This window comes from Triplophysa rosa, linkage group LG13 (genome assembly GCF_024868665.1).
Source record: "Triplophysa rosa linkage group LG13, Trosa_1v2, whole genome shotgun sequence".
Classification (NCBI taxonomy): Eukaryota; Metazoa; Chordata; class Actinopteri; order Cypriniformes; family Nemacheilidae; genus Triplophysa; species Triplophysa rosa.
In genome coordinates, this window is record NC_079902.1 from 18,081,238 (window position 1) to 18,095,689 (window position 14,452).

Consider the following 14,452-nt stretch of genomic DNA (forward strand, 5'->3'; position numbering starts at 1 on the left):
AAAGGAAATATTTTTCTATTTACTTTTTGAGCCATGTTTCTATTTTGGTTTTGGTACCACTTAATGACAAGGGGCAGTCGTGGACTATTGGTTAGAGCAGTGGTCGCCAACCCGTCGATCGCGATCGACTGGTCGATCTTTGAGACGTAACCTGTCGATCCCCGAAAGTAGGCAAATGGGAAAATTAATAGACAAATATATTGTGCCTGATTAATGTTCAGTTTTGCAAGCGCATCTTTCTTTCTCTTCATTCAGCGGTTGTATGTTTTTAAGTTCTGCATGACTCTTTTCATGGCTGTGTAAATAAGGATTCCCTGCGTGAGTTTTTAATGCGACCGTTATCATTAATCACATTTCATTGTGATGCGCGATGCGCGTGATCGCTCTTCAGTGTTTCTAATGTCGGTGGTCAGTGATCACACGCAATCACAGTGTTCACTACTCGCGCATGCAGTGGCGTAACTGTCATTTGGAGGTCACTTGACTGTTGCGGTGCATTACACTTAAAAACAGCTTATTCATATGACATAAAAATGTCACTTGTTCGTTGGTGGACGCGTATTTGTGCTTTGACACTGGATGCGCAAGCAAGCGCCACGAGCGCGGATGATGCACGCATTTCATACTGTCCGTGTATCTGGAGTCGCGGCTCTCTGTCTTCAGCGAATATAACTTAAATAACGAGTGTGAGCAAAGGGAGATGGTGAGAAAGCGGCGCATCCTGTGTTTTCAAGGAATTTTAGATGTTAATGGCCTACACACCTTCCGCAAGCATTTATTAATTAAGGGGGCAGTCGTGGCCTAACGGTTAGAGAGTCGGACTCGTGACCAGAAGGTTGCCGGAGGTGTTTTGTCGAAGTCTGTTCCCCCTATGTTTCCTCCTATTAGAGTTGTTCCTCATAGCGCCCGCTACGCAAACAGCGTGTAGAGGGCGGGCGCGTGCACGTTCCACTGGTGATTTTCAATTATTTGTTGAAAATACCAGATATTCTCATACCATGAATTATATATATATATTCACATTTCCTGTTTTGTATGACTTCTAGCCATTCTTTGGTCTGTTCAGTTTGTTTTAAAATGTATTTTGTAGAACAACGCAAAATGTTGAAAAGCAATATAAAATACGTTTAAATAAATAAGGATGAATTTAAATACATTGTAAAATGGTTAGTTATGTGTATGGTAATTGAAAATCACCAGTGGAACGTGCACGCGCCCGCCCTCTACACGCTGTTTGCGTAGCGGGCGCTATGAGGAACAACGCTGAGGAAACATAGGGGGAACAGACTTCGACACTCCGGATCGATTCTCAGGGCCGGCGGGTATGAGGTGCCCTTGAGCAAGGCACCTTACCCCTACTTGCTCCCCGGGCGCTGCAGTGATAGCTGCCCACTGCTCCGGGTGTACGTGTGTTCACCACTTGCTGTGCGTGTGTTCACTACTCTCTGGATGGGTTAAATGCAGAGGTCACATTTCGGGTATGGGTCACCATATCTGACTAATAGGTCACTTCACTTTCACTTATCTTTTGCAGTCAAGTGAGTTCACATCCATTCAGTTATTTTACATTAAGAAATCATGATTCGGTAAACAGAGTAAGGGAATAGCATTATTGCTGGTGTGTTTGCAGCTGTCAACTGGTCAGACAGCTTTAAGGTTCTTCCTCTTTTTTATCTTCAACATAAGGCTGAATGCAAGATGTGCATTCATTTTCACTAAGCTAAATGTTTGTTTACAAGCCTGTCATGATTTAATATGCTTTGTGCGAAGATTTACAGCAAATGTACATGTCGTAGTGTATATTTATGGTAAACCGTCATATAAAGATAAACACATTTGTAGTAGAAAAACAATAAGAGCGCTTTAAGGGCTTTCACCAATGAGACCAAGCGATTTTGCTCTCTGCACGCTGATTGGTCGGTCGTTCCTCTTGATAAATCTGTCAGCTGATTCTTCAACTCTGATGTTATTTACTGTGAAAACAGGTTCGCGGATGGTAATATCTCTCAAATTCGCAAGATTGTAAGTATCTTCCATTATTTATTTTATCGATAATTTTTACTCGATAAGCTTATTCAAATATGATAAAATCGTAACTGTTACGTGTTTGCTGAAAATGATCGATCTCGCTCAAAGCCTGACAAATACAACGCTGTGTTTTGTTTTGTGTATGCTTGGACAAACAAAGTAATACAATAGAAACAGAAAAAAACGGATGTCTTTTATTCTGTGTTTGTCATAGGATTAGTGACAAAACCAGAAGAGCAGCTTGATAAGGTTGCTATGGCACCGACTAAGGTAAATGTATATACTGCCCTGAAAAGAATTTGAAGAATTAAGATCAAATAAAATTACAAATAAGAAGGAGACGAATAGTTTGGCGTTGTTTCTACTTTGAGGGTTTGTTACTATTGTACAATGTTGTGATTTTGATTTAAGGTTCAACTTCAAAGACTAGTTTCGGCAACAAAAAAGAGAGAATGAAACAATAAAAAGACAAAGACAAACAAAATGAGAGGAAACAGCATATGAAACCAGCGGATGTCTTTGCTTACAATGTCTTTTTAGAGGACAGCCGCAACACTTTTACTTTCTGTCTCTTCTTCTGTTAAACGTTAGCTGCCATAACAGCGTCGACAAGTCAGACGGCGTTTACTATTCCTCAATCAATTGTAACTAAACATGACACCTGATATTATTTTGTCCTAGTATGATGAGAAGCCAGAACCAGGAGACCTCATTGAAATCTTCAGGGGTGGATACCAGCACTGGGTTATCTATGTTGGGGATGGTTTTGTGATTCACCTGGCCCCACCCTGTGAGTAATTTGATAATAGTAATACATTACATTATAGAACATAATGGCTTAGGCTATTTTTAAAATAATTTCCCTTTACATGTATAGCTGAGCATGCCAACGCTGGGGCATACAGTATGATGTCAGTCGTGTGTGACAGAGCCATAGTGAAGAAGGAAGAAATCTGGGATGTTGTAGGCTCAGACGAGTACCGTATCAACAACCTTCTGGATGACACTTATGAGCCTCGCCCTATTAGAGCTATCATAAGGGAGGCAGAGAGCCTTGTGGGAAATCAACTTCCATATTGTGTGGTCAGAGGGAATTGTGAGCACTTTGTCACAGAGCTGAGATATGGAAAGCCAGAGTCCCGCCAGGTAAAGAAGCTGGTTGTAAATATGTATATTAGTCAGTTATAGTGGTCTTATATTTTTTATAAAATCTGAATTATTGAGCTGTTTTGGTAAAATATTGACATTACTTGATGATTAGGATTAAATCACATTAGTTTGGTATAGCTGCTTTAGGAGCACTTAATTTATCACACATTGATATTCACATATTTTCTCTTTTGACAGGTGAGAAAAGCAGTGGAGATTGGTGTTGGAGTCGGTGTTGCTGCAATGGTTGGCATTGGAGTTTGTGCTATTGCTGCAGCCCTTTTTGGTTCAAAAGACAAAGAGAAGCAGACCAAATAAACACTGGGAAATAAAGTACTCAAAGCACATTGCCTTAAATGTAATGTCTGTAAATTAATCCGTAAATGTATTTGATAGAATACCCAAACATTTCAAACGTTTATGCAATAACTTGGGCCTAGTTTTATAAGCACAAAAGAAAATATTCACAAAATGTAATAGATTTACAAGCAAATAAAATGAGATATACATTAATGTATTTCACTGATAAATCTCTAATGGGTGAAATGTTTTAATACTACACTTTTATCTGTTTTCTAACTTTTTAGATCATGTTAATACCTGTATATTCAAATATGGTTTAACATTTGACCAAATGTGCATCCCAAAACTGCTGTGTCTCAGTTTTTGTGCCATTGAGTGTTATTAAGCATGTACAATGTTTTACATGTATCATTATTTTTATTACATTAACATTACATGTATGTATTTGACAGATGCTTTTATCCAAAGCGACTTACATGCATTCAGTCATGTACACGTATTAGTGTGCGTTCCCTGGATTGAATCCACGACTTTAAGCAGCTAACGCAACGCTCAAGCTACAGGACAGCAGGGAAATTCTTGTAATAAAACCCCTTTGTGGTGTTGATATACTGACATGTCTGAGTGAGGTTTTTTTTGTTTTGTTTGTAATTCTGTACCACCAGGGTGCAATTTAACCACAAGAAATGCCAGGGGGTGTAGTTATTTTGCAACAGCACAACGATGTTGAACTGTATTACACAGTTCCATAAAACCTTTGTTACAATTTCTTGCAATAGCAAAACAGTAGGAGACAGGTCCTTCCTCAGGAGACAGTATTTGAGCAAGCATGACCATATTCAATACATCCCAGACATCACATACACACAATTAGAAAATTAGACAAGTGTGGTGTGTGATGCCATCATGTCTGAATGTACCATTTGAAGCTTACTTTCAAGAATTACGTATACATTCTTTTATGTATTTTTAGAGGTGAAATTGGAGTGTTGCTGGTCTATATTACAAAAGTTCACTGAGACCTTTGTTACCATTTGCTAGATTAAATTCTTTCAACAGTACAAGATTGTGTACAACACATTATCCTACTTAATGTTATAACAATATAATTTACATTTATGATTATTTGAGCTCAATGTCCATCACAAACCAAGAGTTGTAAACTTTGTATTTGCCTAAAAACATACCTTTATATTCATTAAACAACCTTGCTGCTGCACAATTCCCCCAACTTCATGTTGAAATATGAGTGCAATGACATGAAAGTTTCTAGTTACATTTTCATGCATACTGATAATGCAGATGACATGCTTTTGCTAATCATCCATGAGAAAAAAAGCAGCATTGCGTTTGATAAATTTGCTGCCATTAGCAGGACGCAGTGTAAATGCTTATCAACGGAGCATCCAAGATTCTGTACAGTACCTTCCAAAAGAGACTGTTTCTCTTTATTATTGTACATATTAAATAAGATTTACTGTGTATATGGTACATGAAAATTCCATGTTAAAATATTGCACCAGATCTCCTTATCTTAAAAAAAACATCTATTGATTTGTTTATTGTACGCAGTCCTGCCAATCAAGACGAAAAATGAAGGCACAAACCAAAAATAAGAACATTGACATGTGATGAAATCAAAAACCTCGCATAAGCTGTAATATAACCTTTGTCCCGTGATTCCACTGTTTTGAAAACACCTGTCTGTGTTTAAACATGACTAGATTTCTGACAGTCAAAGTGTGGAGAGACATGTTTCTTGTGTCATCCACTAAGTCCTTAAAGTCCACATTCATCGCAAGAAAAAAACTGTATGAAAATGTATAAACAGAATACATACACAGATGTCTAGGATTATAGTTTTTAAATCTTGCTTTGACACTTATTATCTTTCTTAAACGTGAGTTCATGCTCACTCAGTAAACTTATGATATTATTTTACATATTAATAAAAACATGGTACTGGAAATAAGGGAATATTATAGCTTCTGGTGTGTAAGCAGTTGCTTAGCAGACGTGGCAGATGAACACCCTTCTGCCAAAAGGTCAGACAGCTTTGAGGTTCCTCCTCTCATCCCGGAATGTTTCTTTAAAATCTCACACTGACTGGAGTCTCTTCAAATAGTTCATGACTGATCAGAGCTCGGATTATAATGCGCCTTCAGTGTTTACATTTAAAACTCAGTCCAGCTTGCGTGCGCCAAGTTTGAGAGGACCCTTAGCTGCTTTGCGTTCTGCCCGTTTGGCCTCTAACTCCTTCCTTCTTTCTTCTCGCTTTTTCTTTGCTAATTCTGCTTTACTTAAACCTGAGGACCAAATCGAACAGAAGAGTATTTAATACCTCCGTTTTCTCTAACTGAAAATGTTCAAATATCCTCATTGTAAAAAATCAGCAGTTTGTAAAAACTTGGTTTGAACAGCAAAGTGAATACTGACCCTGATCTCCATCCAATGACTCCCAGTTTTCCTCAGTTCCCCAGTCCCCTGTAGTGTCTGCTTCCCAGCCATCAGACTTCTATGACAAAAACACATACCTTATATATTAACACATTCATTCCCTTGTTATTCCATGACAGACAGGGGGTTAACTGAGCACAAATGATCTGGAACAGAGCATCTGGTTTTGATTTAGTCTTCCCAGTGTATCAATCTCTCTTACCATAGTAGCAGCCGTGTTATTTGTCCTTTGTGACACACCGGACAACAGATCAGATGTTGTTGATTTTCCTACATCCCAATTATAATCGCTGGCCAGTCGTAGCCCTTCCTGTCCACTCTTTGGAACGACGTTTGAGGATGCGGCTTTATTTCGTGGAGTTGGGGTGAAACTATCAGCCAGACCCCCATCTTCCTCCCAATCGTTACCCCAGCCCTCATCACCAGGTGAACTTTGACCCTGACCATCAGCATCTTTCTCATTGGACCAGCTGTCATCGGCATCCCAGCCAGAGCTCCAATCAGAACTCTGCTTCTTCACCGCCTGAGAGGACTTCCGACCAACCTATAGAGTTAAAGAGTACGGTAAACTATTTTAGCAGATTGACAAAGACAGCAAATCAGAAGTTACACTCATGCAAATGACCTACATTGCTTTTCTTCTGTGTTGAGGACATGGCCGACCAATCAGAATGCCAATCGTCTGGGTCCGTCTGAACTTTCTCAGGGTCCTGTGGGAAAACAGAACATTTCAGTATTTAAATTTCAGCTTCCTTCCCACAATATAAAAAGATTGAGCTCTTAAAAACACTACAGATTCCCAACAATTTGAATAACCCTTGTTCACCTCAAGACTTCCCCAATCCTCATCCTCCCATCGATCTCCTTCAGGCTCTGCAGTCTCCTCATTTGACGTCTCTGATGGGATGGCATGTGTACCACACGCACTGTCAGGCTGTGTTTTCAACTCTGGACCTTAAAGGATAGGAGGAAGCTGATGAGATAACAACTTGTCCCTTTTGATCTCATTCTTTTTCTAGTCTTATATAATACTGCTTTGCATTATGTTTGGTAGGTTAAGGTATCACTATGGAAACTGAGGTAAGGTATGATTTGCATTAATGGATATATCTTGGTTCTGTGCCAAATGGTTGTCATATTGTTCTGTCTCCCTTTGAATAGTTTCTGGTTATCTTTATTCCATTTCCTTTATAGTTAACATACTCTTGCTTCACACCTATGCTTGCAGTATTTGTTGTTACTGGTCCGACTGTAGGTTGTGGGGCTTGGCTGTTTTCAGCAGGTGGTGCCTCCGAACCAGCCGGAGCATTACGTATAAGTTTGGAGGTGAGGGACGAGACGCCTGTTACGGCCCACCCTGCCCACGTGGCAGCAGACCCTCCTGTCTGTGCTGAAGCAGTCACATCCTTCTCTGAGGGGAAACAATGGAATAAAATATTGATGCATTCACAGGTTTCCAGACCAATACATTTCCACGAATTTTCCACAACCTTCTCAGTCATCTATGATTATAAAACCTGTGCTAATAATCATCATACCTAATTCAACTAGTTTAGTAGGGTCTTCTGAAACGGTCTCCAGCTTACTAAGGAAACTTTTTATGGCTTTGAATGCCTACAGAAACAAAAGCACATCAGGAATGTAAACAACAACAGATAACACACCCAACCGCGTAACTCTAAAATACTTTGTATAATAGACAATAGTGTATCAACTCTATTTTTATATACCTGATCTCTGACGTTTTTATCTGGATCTACAGTCAGTGTGCAAAGTGTGGGAAGAATGCGAGCAGCGTTCTCAGTCACACTATAGTACTGATGGGTGGCAGCGAACCCGAGCACACCAGCTGCGCGTGAGGCAGGAAACGGGTCTTTAGTTGCACGTGAGAATGCGGAGATTAAAACACGCTGCCGCATCTAAAAAAGTAGATGTAAGAGACACAGGGCTGTTATTAAGAGAAGCCAAACGTCATGGATGTAAAAAACAAAGGATTATGGGACTAGTTACCCCAGCATTGAGGTAGGGGGCGATTTTGCCCAGGCAAACAGTGGTGTTGCAGCGGATGGGTCCCTGGTCATCCCGAGCCTGGAGTCGTGCAAAGTGACGCATCAACTCCTGGTTTAAATTGGTCTCATTCAGTTTAGGGGCCAACAGGAGCATGGACTGCAGGAACGATGAAAAGACAAATAGTATCCACATCCATGAAAAACAAAACAATTGTTGATACACTTCCATTACAAATGGAACTTACACATACCTTCACAGTCTGCTCTCGAATGGCAGGGTTTGTGTCTGTGAAACCATGTACCACATGCGGAAAGATCTGGGAGTTTACTGCTGCTTCATTCAAGTACTGGATAAACTGTTCCATCTGATAGTCATAAGAAGACAAGCAATAAAAGCAGAGATAATGCTAAGATTGTGCATAATGTAAGGAGGAATTTAAGTTAAACAAAGGCTGCTTGTTTATACCTGTTGTAGAAGTCGTATCCTCATCGCTCGATCAGTAGATGAGAACATCTTTACTATGACTGGGATGATTTTCTGCTGGTACTCTTCAGCTGACAAATACTTACCCACCTAACACACAAAACATACAACTATACTGCAGTAACAGCAGAAAAAAATAACAGCCCAACTCACATTTTACATTTACGTTTAGTCATTTGGCAGACGCTTTTATACAAAGCGATTTACAAATGAGGTAAACAATAGAAGTAGAAGTTGTTGTTTTTTAAGGATAGAAAGAGTAGAAAAGAAATAGAAGTCAGTAGTAATCGGTCAAGTGTTTTAAGTGTTGCTATGAACAAAATACAAAATCTGAAAAGTTTGGTACCTTAAAAAGTGGCGTGAGGACTACAGCACCAGCATTGCCAAACTCGAAGGCTGTGAGGAGCTGAGGCAACACTTTGTGCTTGCAAAAATCCTCAGGGAAAGAGTCGAGATTCTCGCTCAGGTCCTGGAAGAACTGCTGCTTCTCTGCAGGCTCTTTTATCTACACACACAAGCATGTTAGTGTCTCATTTGACTGACCAGGTTCAACAAGACAAACGTAAAACAAACAAATCTTAAATACCTGTATCTCTTCCAGAAACAGACAGCTCTCCACAAAGCTGTTGTTCATGAAGCCTCCTGGAGATCTGCAGTTCAGCAGGAATTTCGCAGGGTTGGGACGAATCTTAGGGTTTGCTCCCACCAACTCACAGTAATGCGGGACTAACTGCTTTGGAATCTGTAAGATGTTTCTCAAAATGAACCTTATAGTATGTACAGTGAGGGAAATAAGTATTTGATCCCCTGCTGATTTTGTAAGTTTGCCTGCTTACAAAGAAATGAAGGGTCTATCATTTTTATGGTAGGTTTATTTTAACTGATAGAGACAGAATATTAAAAAATCATGGGTAAAAATGTTATATAAAGGTTATAAATTGATTTGCATTTCAGTCAGTGAAATAAGTATTTGATCCCCTACCAACTAGCAAGAATTCTGGCTCCACAGATTGGTTATGTGCCTATATGGACCACAGATTAGTCCTGTCACTTTAAGAAAGTACTCCTAAGTCAGCTTGTTATGTATATAAAAGATGCCTGCCAACAGAATCTTCCATTTCAACCTCTCCACCACCATGGTCCAAATAGGTTTTAAACGATGTCAGGGACAAGATTGTAGACCTGCACAAACCTTGACTAGGCTACAGACAGAAGCTTGTGAGGAGACAACTGTTGGTGTGATTATTTGGAAATAGAAGAAATACAAAATAACTATCAAATGCCCTTGATCTGGAGCTCCCTGCAAAATTTCCCCAATGGGGTAAAGATGATCATGAGAAAAGTAAAAGATCAGCCCAGAACTACACAGAAGAAGCTTGTTAATGATTTCAAGACAGTTGGGAACACAGTTAGCAAGCAAAACATTGGTAACACGCTATGCTGCAATAGATTGAAATCCTGAAGCACCCGCAAGGTCCTCCTGCCCAAGAAGGCCCGCCTGGCTCGTCTGAAGTTTGACAATGAACATCAAGATGATTCAGAAAAGGCTTTGGCGAAAGTGCTGGCACTGCTGTGAGACCAAAATTGACTGTTTTTGGAGTGAGAGAAATGCTGACTATGAGCCCAAGAACATCATGTCTACAGAGAAGCACAGTGTTGGAAACATTCTGCTTTAGGGCTTTTTCTCTGCTACAGGTATACAGGATGACTTCACCGCATTGAGGGGCTGAGGGACGGGCCATGTACCATAAAATCTTGGACGAGAACCTCCTCCCCTTAACTAGATCACTGAAGATCTAGTTAAGATCTAGTCAAGACAACCAAAGAGTGGCTTAAGTAGAAGCACATTAAATGTCCTAGTCTCTAGACCCTAGCCCTATAGAACATCTGTGAAGGAGGCTAAAACTCCAATTTGCTGAGCGACAGCCAAGAAACCTTAAAGATTGACAGAGGAGTGGACTAAATGTATCCGGACACATGTGCAAACCTGGTGACCAACTATCAGAAATGTCTGACCTCTGTGCTTGCCAACAAGGGTTTCTCCACAAAGTACAAAGTTATTTTTTCTCGGGGATCAAATACTTATTTCACTGACTGAAATTCAATCAATTTATAACCTTCATATAACATTTTTTTAATATTCTGTCTCTATCAGTTAAAATAAACCCACCATAAAAATTATAGACCCTTTATTTCTTTGTAAGCAGGCAAACTTACCAAATCAGCAGGGGATCAAATACTTATTTCCCTCACTGTATCTGTTGTAAAAAAACATACAGAATTCAAATACTTTACAAAGTTTTAAAATGATTTGGTACCTTGCCGAGTGATCGTAATGAGGATGCACGTGGTAAAGGTCCATTAAATACTTCCCAAATGAGACAACCAAGACGCCACAGATCCCCTGTCCTGCAAAAAAATCAACATATTTATAGATTCATCAAATAAACAGATATTTTAGGTCTTCAGCAGAAACTAAAATAATTTACATACACTACATAGGACAGATTTCACTTATCAAACTAATACTAGATTAAATAAGTAGAGTGAAAATAAATACCAAAGACTAGATTTCAACAACATGTTTTTCTGCCAAAATATCTGTTACCACTTTTCTCCTCCACTGCCGGGGGTCTCAGGAGGGTCGTATTTCTCCAAATCTGGGTTGATCACTTTAGGCGGTGGTAAGGTGGAGTCTCCCTGGTCAGAGGTGACATGATCCAACCCTCCAAGTTTCCATTCACCGGCACGGTCCACAAAAATGGCCCACATGCCCAAGTTATTGTGAAGGAGGTGACAGTCATTCACCAAGAAGCTCAGGGCTTTCTGATGGAGGAGAAGTGAAAACAAAATATATTATTTTAGACTAAAACAATGTATGATTAAATGAACACATTGTGTAAAAGTGATTATGTATTTCTGTCCATATCTTACCACAATTTGGTGAAGGCCCCATGAAACCTCTAAGTCTCTAGTGCCACCTTTCTCTGCCTGTACCTTTAGGTGTGCAGTCAGAGGGGTCACCGGTTCTGTGACGATGTATAAGCTCTTCTCTGTCTGATGTCAGAAAAGAAAAGCCATTTTTGCCATTATTAGTTATTATTAGTAAGATAAGAACGAAATGTGACACTGTAACTTATGTTCTTGTATGTGTCTTCGAACAGGAGCCTACTAAAACTGTGGGTTATGCTTTAAGCTCACCTCAACCTGAATGATCAAGAGGAAATGAGAGCAAATGAAAGAAGGCCTTGTTTCACCATCACACTATACTTAACACTTTCACTTCATCAATATGACAATACAGGGGTCCTCACCTCCAACCCATCTACGTAGGATAGGATATTGGGATGTCTGAGTGTTTTTGTGCGTTTGAAAGCTGCCTTAGCCAATTGTGTCTGCTCCCCTGTTCCCTGGGACACATCATACATGAAGACTGATACTGGTTCACCGGTAGTCTGAACAAAAAAACCATAGAAGTTAGGTTAAGTTATAATTCCCCCATATGAAACATGTAGTGCAAATATATTTGGAATTTTCTTATTGACTAACTAGTCTTAAAAATAAACGAATAATTTGGTTTTGTTATCTTTTGCTTGACCTGTCAATATGAAACCTGTCTGTAATCTTTATAAATGATAATCAGATACAATTATTGATACCTGTCAGTAATCTTTGTAAATGATAATAATAGACTCCTGTCAACATGGCCTATATGGATACAGTAAACAATAACATCCGCAGCTTTTCTCAGCCATTAAGTTACATATAAATACATGAGTGATGACAACTGATAGAACATACAATGACAGACACAAAGAAGCAAATAAAGGCCAACGACTGATTTAATTCAACACATTCTTACATGACTGCAGTTATATGTTGACGTGGCCACATCAACAACATTACGTGGCTATCCTTGAGGAAAGATGACAAAAATACATAGTCCTCGGCAATACAGGCGTTTATAGTCTAAACAGTAACGTTACGTCCCCAGAGGTACTACCCCGAAAGTAAAAAAACGTATAACATTTAAAAGAAACACGAGTTTTAAGCCCGCGTCAGCTTCGCTGTACTGGCCGCTATTGCGCAATGCTAAGCGAAACGCAGCTAAACTTTAGCCCGTGGCTTTAGAGGCCTGCTTCGATGATATGTCTATTTTATGTTAATATGTTTGATTTTTACCTTGCGCCTGCCCCGACTAAGGGTCCAGATGCCTGACTTTTCTTGGTTTTCTGGTAAAATTTCATAGTTAAAGTCTTTGATAGGATCCCGAGAGAAAAAGGACCACATCCTTCCCCGTCAATCTTGCCCACAGTGTTGCTGTTGGTCGGACAGCGATCCGCTAGAGGGCGCAACTGCTTTTCGATGGACCATCCACCTGCCAGTGAGGACTCGTGGCAGATTACTCTTCACAGAATACTAATGTGGGAAAACCGTTGCGATTACTACCCTAAAGCCCGGTTTCACAGACATGGTTTAGTTTAAACCAGGACTATGCTTTAGTTGAATTAAGATATTTATGTCGCTTTTATAAAAACGCATTAGAATACATTGCTGGTGTGCATTTCGAGACAAAACAACGGCACTGATATATTTCAATATATTTCTGGGCAACATATATTCAGGTCACGCATTCATTTTAGACTGGGACTAGCCTTAATCCTTGTCTGTGAAATCGGGCATAAAAATGTCTTAAGACAAAGAGGTATGTAGTTTTGTGGTGTTACTGGATAAGAGTGCATAAGCAGTTAAACATTATCAAGGCTTTTATAATTTACTTATATATAATCATACATTTATTCAACAGTGTTATTCTGAATTATATTTTCTTTTAACTTAAGCTCTCATTCCTTTTAAAGCAATGAATAAAATCATATCCTGAGACCCTAACAATCATGTTCAATTAATATGTTATTCTTGAAAGATTTGAGGGTTATTTAATGAATTTACATTTTAGTTTGAACTACCCCTTTAAGCGTCGTGTTTTGTAAGATATTTGCCAATTTTCTTCATGTGTATCTTCAATCCTCCCTTTGTTTGTAATTTGAATTGTGAAAACAGTTTTGTTTTTCGGAGTTAAATGTTTCAAAGCAGAATACAGGTCTATTACAACTTTAGGTAATAACACCATGTCCGACCCTACAAAGCTCACAGTTAGAAACTTGTGATAATCATTAAAACCATAAGAAAATCCAATGCATTTCAGACATGACATTGTGGACTACTTTATATTTGGTAAGAATATAATTGCCATGACTGGTATAACAAGAATTTATCAAGTGATCCATAGAGAAAGAAATAATGTATCAATCATACTAGCTACTTAATTTTTAAAAAACAACCTAGAAAAGTCCATATTTGACACAAACGTCGATTTCTTCTATTAGAAATGGTCACCAAATACACAAAACAAAATAACTGGAAAGTGTATTAAAGATTTTTAATTCACGTTACACACACTAGTGAACCCAAATTTTAAGTCTCTATTTTTTTGCCTTCTATATATAAACAAAACCATGTATTCAATTATAGTTGTCACTTGTGATGCCAACTACAAATTTATAATCTATAAAAACGAAAATGTTTAAAACAGTTTTCATGTAGTGCATAGTTCAACACGTCAAACAATGGTTGATTAAATACTAGTTTCCCCAGGGTACTGCACACCTACACAATATTAAAATGAACTGCTGCTTGGTATTTAGATCAAACTGGAATACCCTGCAATCACAGGATTTTCTTTATTTCAAGCATAAAACACAACAGTATACAGTACACATCATCCATCCATTTTTAACAGTCTGAAAAGTTAACCAGTACATATTTGTTTTCAGTCATTTATGATTGAGTATTATTTGAGCAGAGGTTCTCCAAATGCAAAGACACCGCAGGGAATCGAACCCCGTCCCAAGAAATCAGGAGTGCCATCACCAGAGTCTTTTGCTTTTTTTGTTATGAGGTTAAAAGCAAAACCTGAAGAAACAGTCTAAGATTGTTCCCTCAGGAAAAGAAAAACCCCAAA

General features: G+C 38.9%; 2 protein-coding genes across 3 annotated transcripts; one reads left to right on the forward strand and one right to left on the reverse strand.

Moving 5' to 3' along the window:
• The first annotated feature begins 1,257 nt into the window (after positions 1-1,257).
• Positions 1,258-4,066, forward strand: LOC130563348 (phospholipase A and acyltransferase 3-like). The gene is made up of 5 exons (XM_057348793.1): positions 1,258-2,022; positions 2,243-2,298; positions 2,710-2,818; positions 2,906-3,174; positions 3,376-4,066. The coding sequence occupies exons 2-5, from the start codon at positions 2,284-2,286 to the stop codon at positions 3,493-3,495; spliced, it is 513 nt and encodes a 170-aa protein (XP_057204776.1). The 5' UTR covers positions 1,258-2,022; positions 2,243-2,283; the 3' UTR covers positions 3,496-4,066.
• Positions 4,067-4,466: 400 nt separating this feature from the next.
• On the reverse strand, positions 4,467-12,793 carry scyl1 (SCY1-like, kinase-like 1). 2 transcript variants are annotated; one of them, XM_057348791.1, is made up of 18 exons: positions 12,613-12,793; positions 11,745-11,885; positions 11,365-11,487; positions 11,039-11,256; positions 10,749-10,839; positions 9,017-9,172; positions 8,777-8,935; positions 8,413-8,520; positions 8,198-8,311; positions 7,948-8,103; positions 7,668-7,856; positions 7,476-7,551; positions 7,154-7,348; positions 6,764-6,891; positions 6,567-6,647; positions 6,140-6,481; positions 5,917-5,995; positions 4,467-5,786 (listed from the first exon to the last, which is right to left on the reverse strand). In XM_057348791.1, the coding sequence occupies exons 1-18, from the start codon at positions 12,718-12,720 to the stop codon at positions 5,662-5,664; spliced, it is 2,589 nt and encodes an 862-aa protein (XP_057204774.1). In that variant the 5' UTR covers positions 12,721-12,793; the 3' UTR covers positions 4,467-5,661. The 2 variants fall into 2 exon arrangements, with proteins under 2 accessions (XP_057204774.1, XP_057204775.1); XM_057348792.1 differs by lacking the exon at positions 12,613-12,793 and adding an exon at positions 12,293-12,560.
• Positions 12,794-14,452: the final 1,659 nt, after the last annotated feature.

Excerpts from the sequence above, each read along its gene's own strand:
- LOC130563348 (XM_057348793.1), top strand. Across the intron at positions 2,819-2,905 it reads GATTCACCTGGCCCCACCCT|CTGAGCATGCCAACGCTGGG; the intron begins GTGAGTAATTTG and ends TTACATGTATAG. Across the intron at positions 3,175-3,375 it reads GAAAGCCAGAGTCCCGCCAG|GTGAGAAAAGCAGTGGAGAT; the intron begins GTAAAGAAGCTG and ends CTCTTTTGACAG.
- scyl1 (XM_057348791.1), bottom strand. The coding sequence starts at position 12,720 with ATGTGGTCCTTTTTCTCTCGGGATCCTATCAAAGACTTTAACTATGAA. Across the intron at positions 11,257-11,364 it reads GGGGCCTTCACCAAATTGTG|AAAGCCCTGAGCTTCTTGGT; the intron begins GTAAGATATGGA and ends CTCCTCCATCAG. Across the intron at positions 7,552-7,667 it reads ATAAAAACGTCAGAGATCAG|GCATTCAAAGCCATAAAAAG; the intron begins GTATATAAAAAT and ends TTGTTTCTGTAG.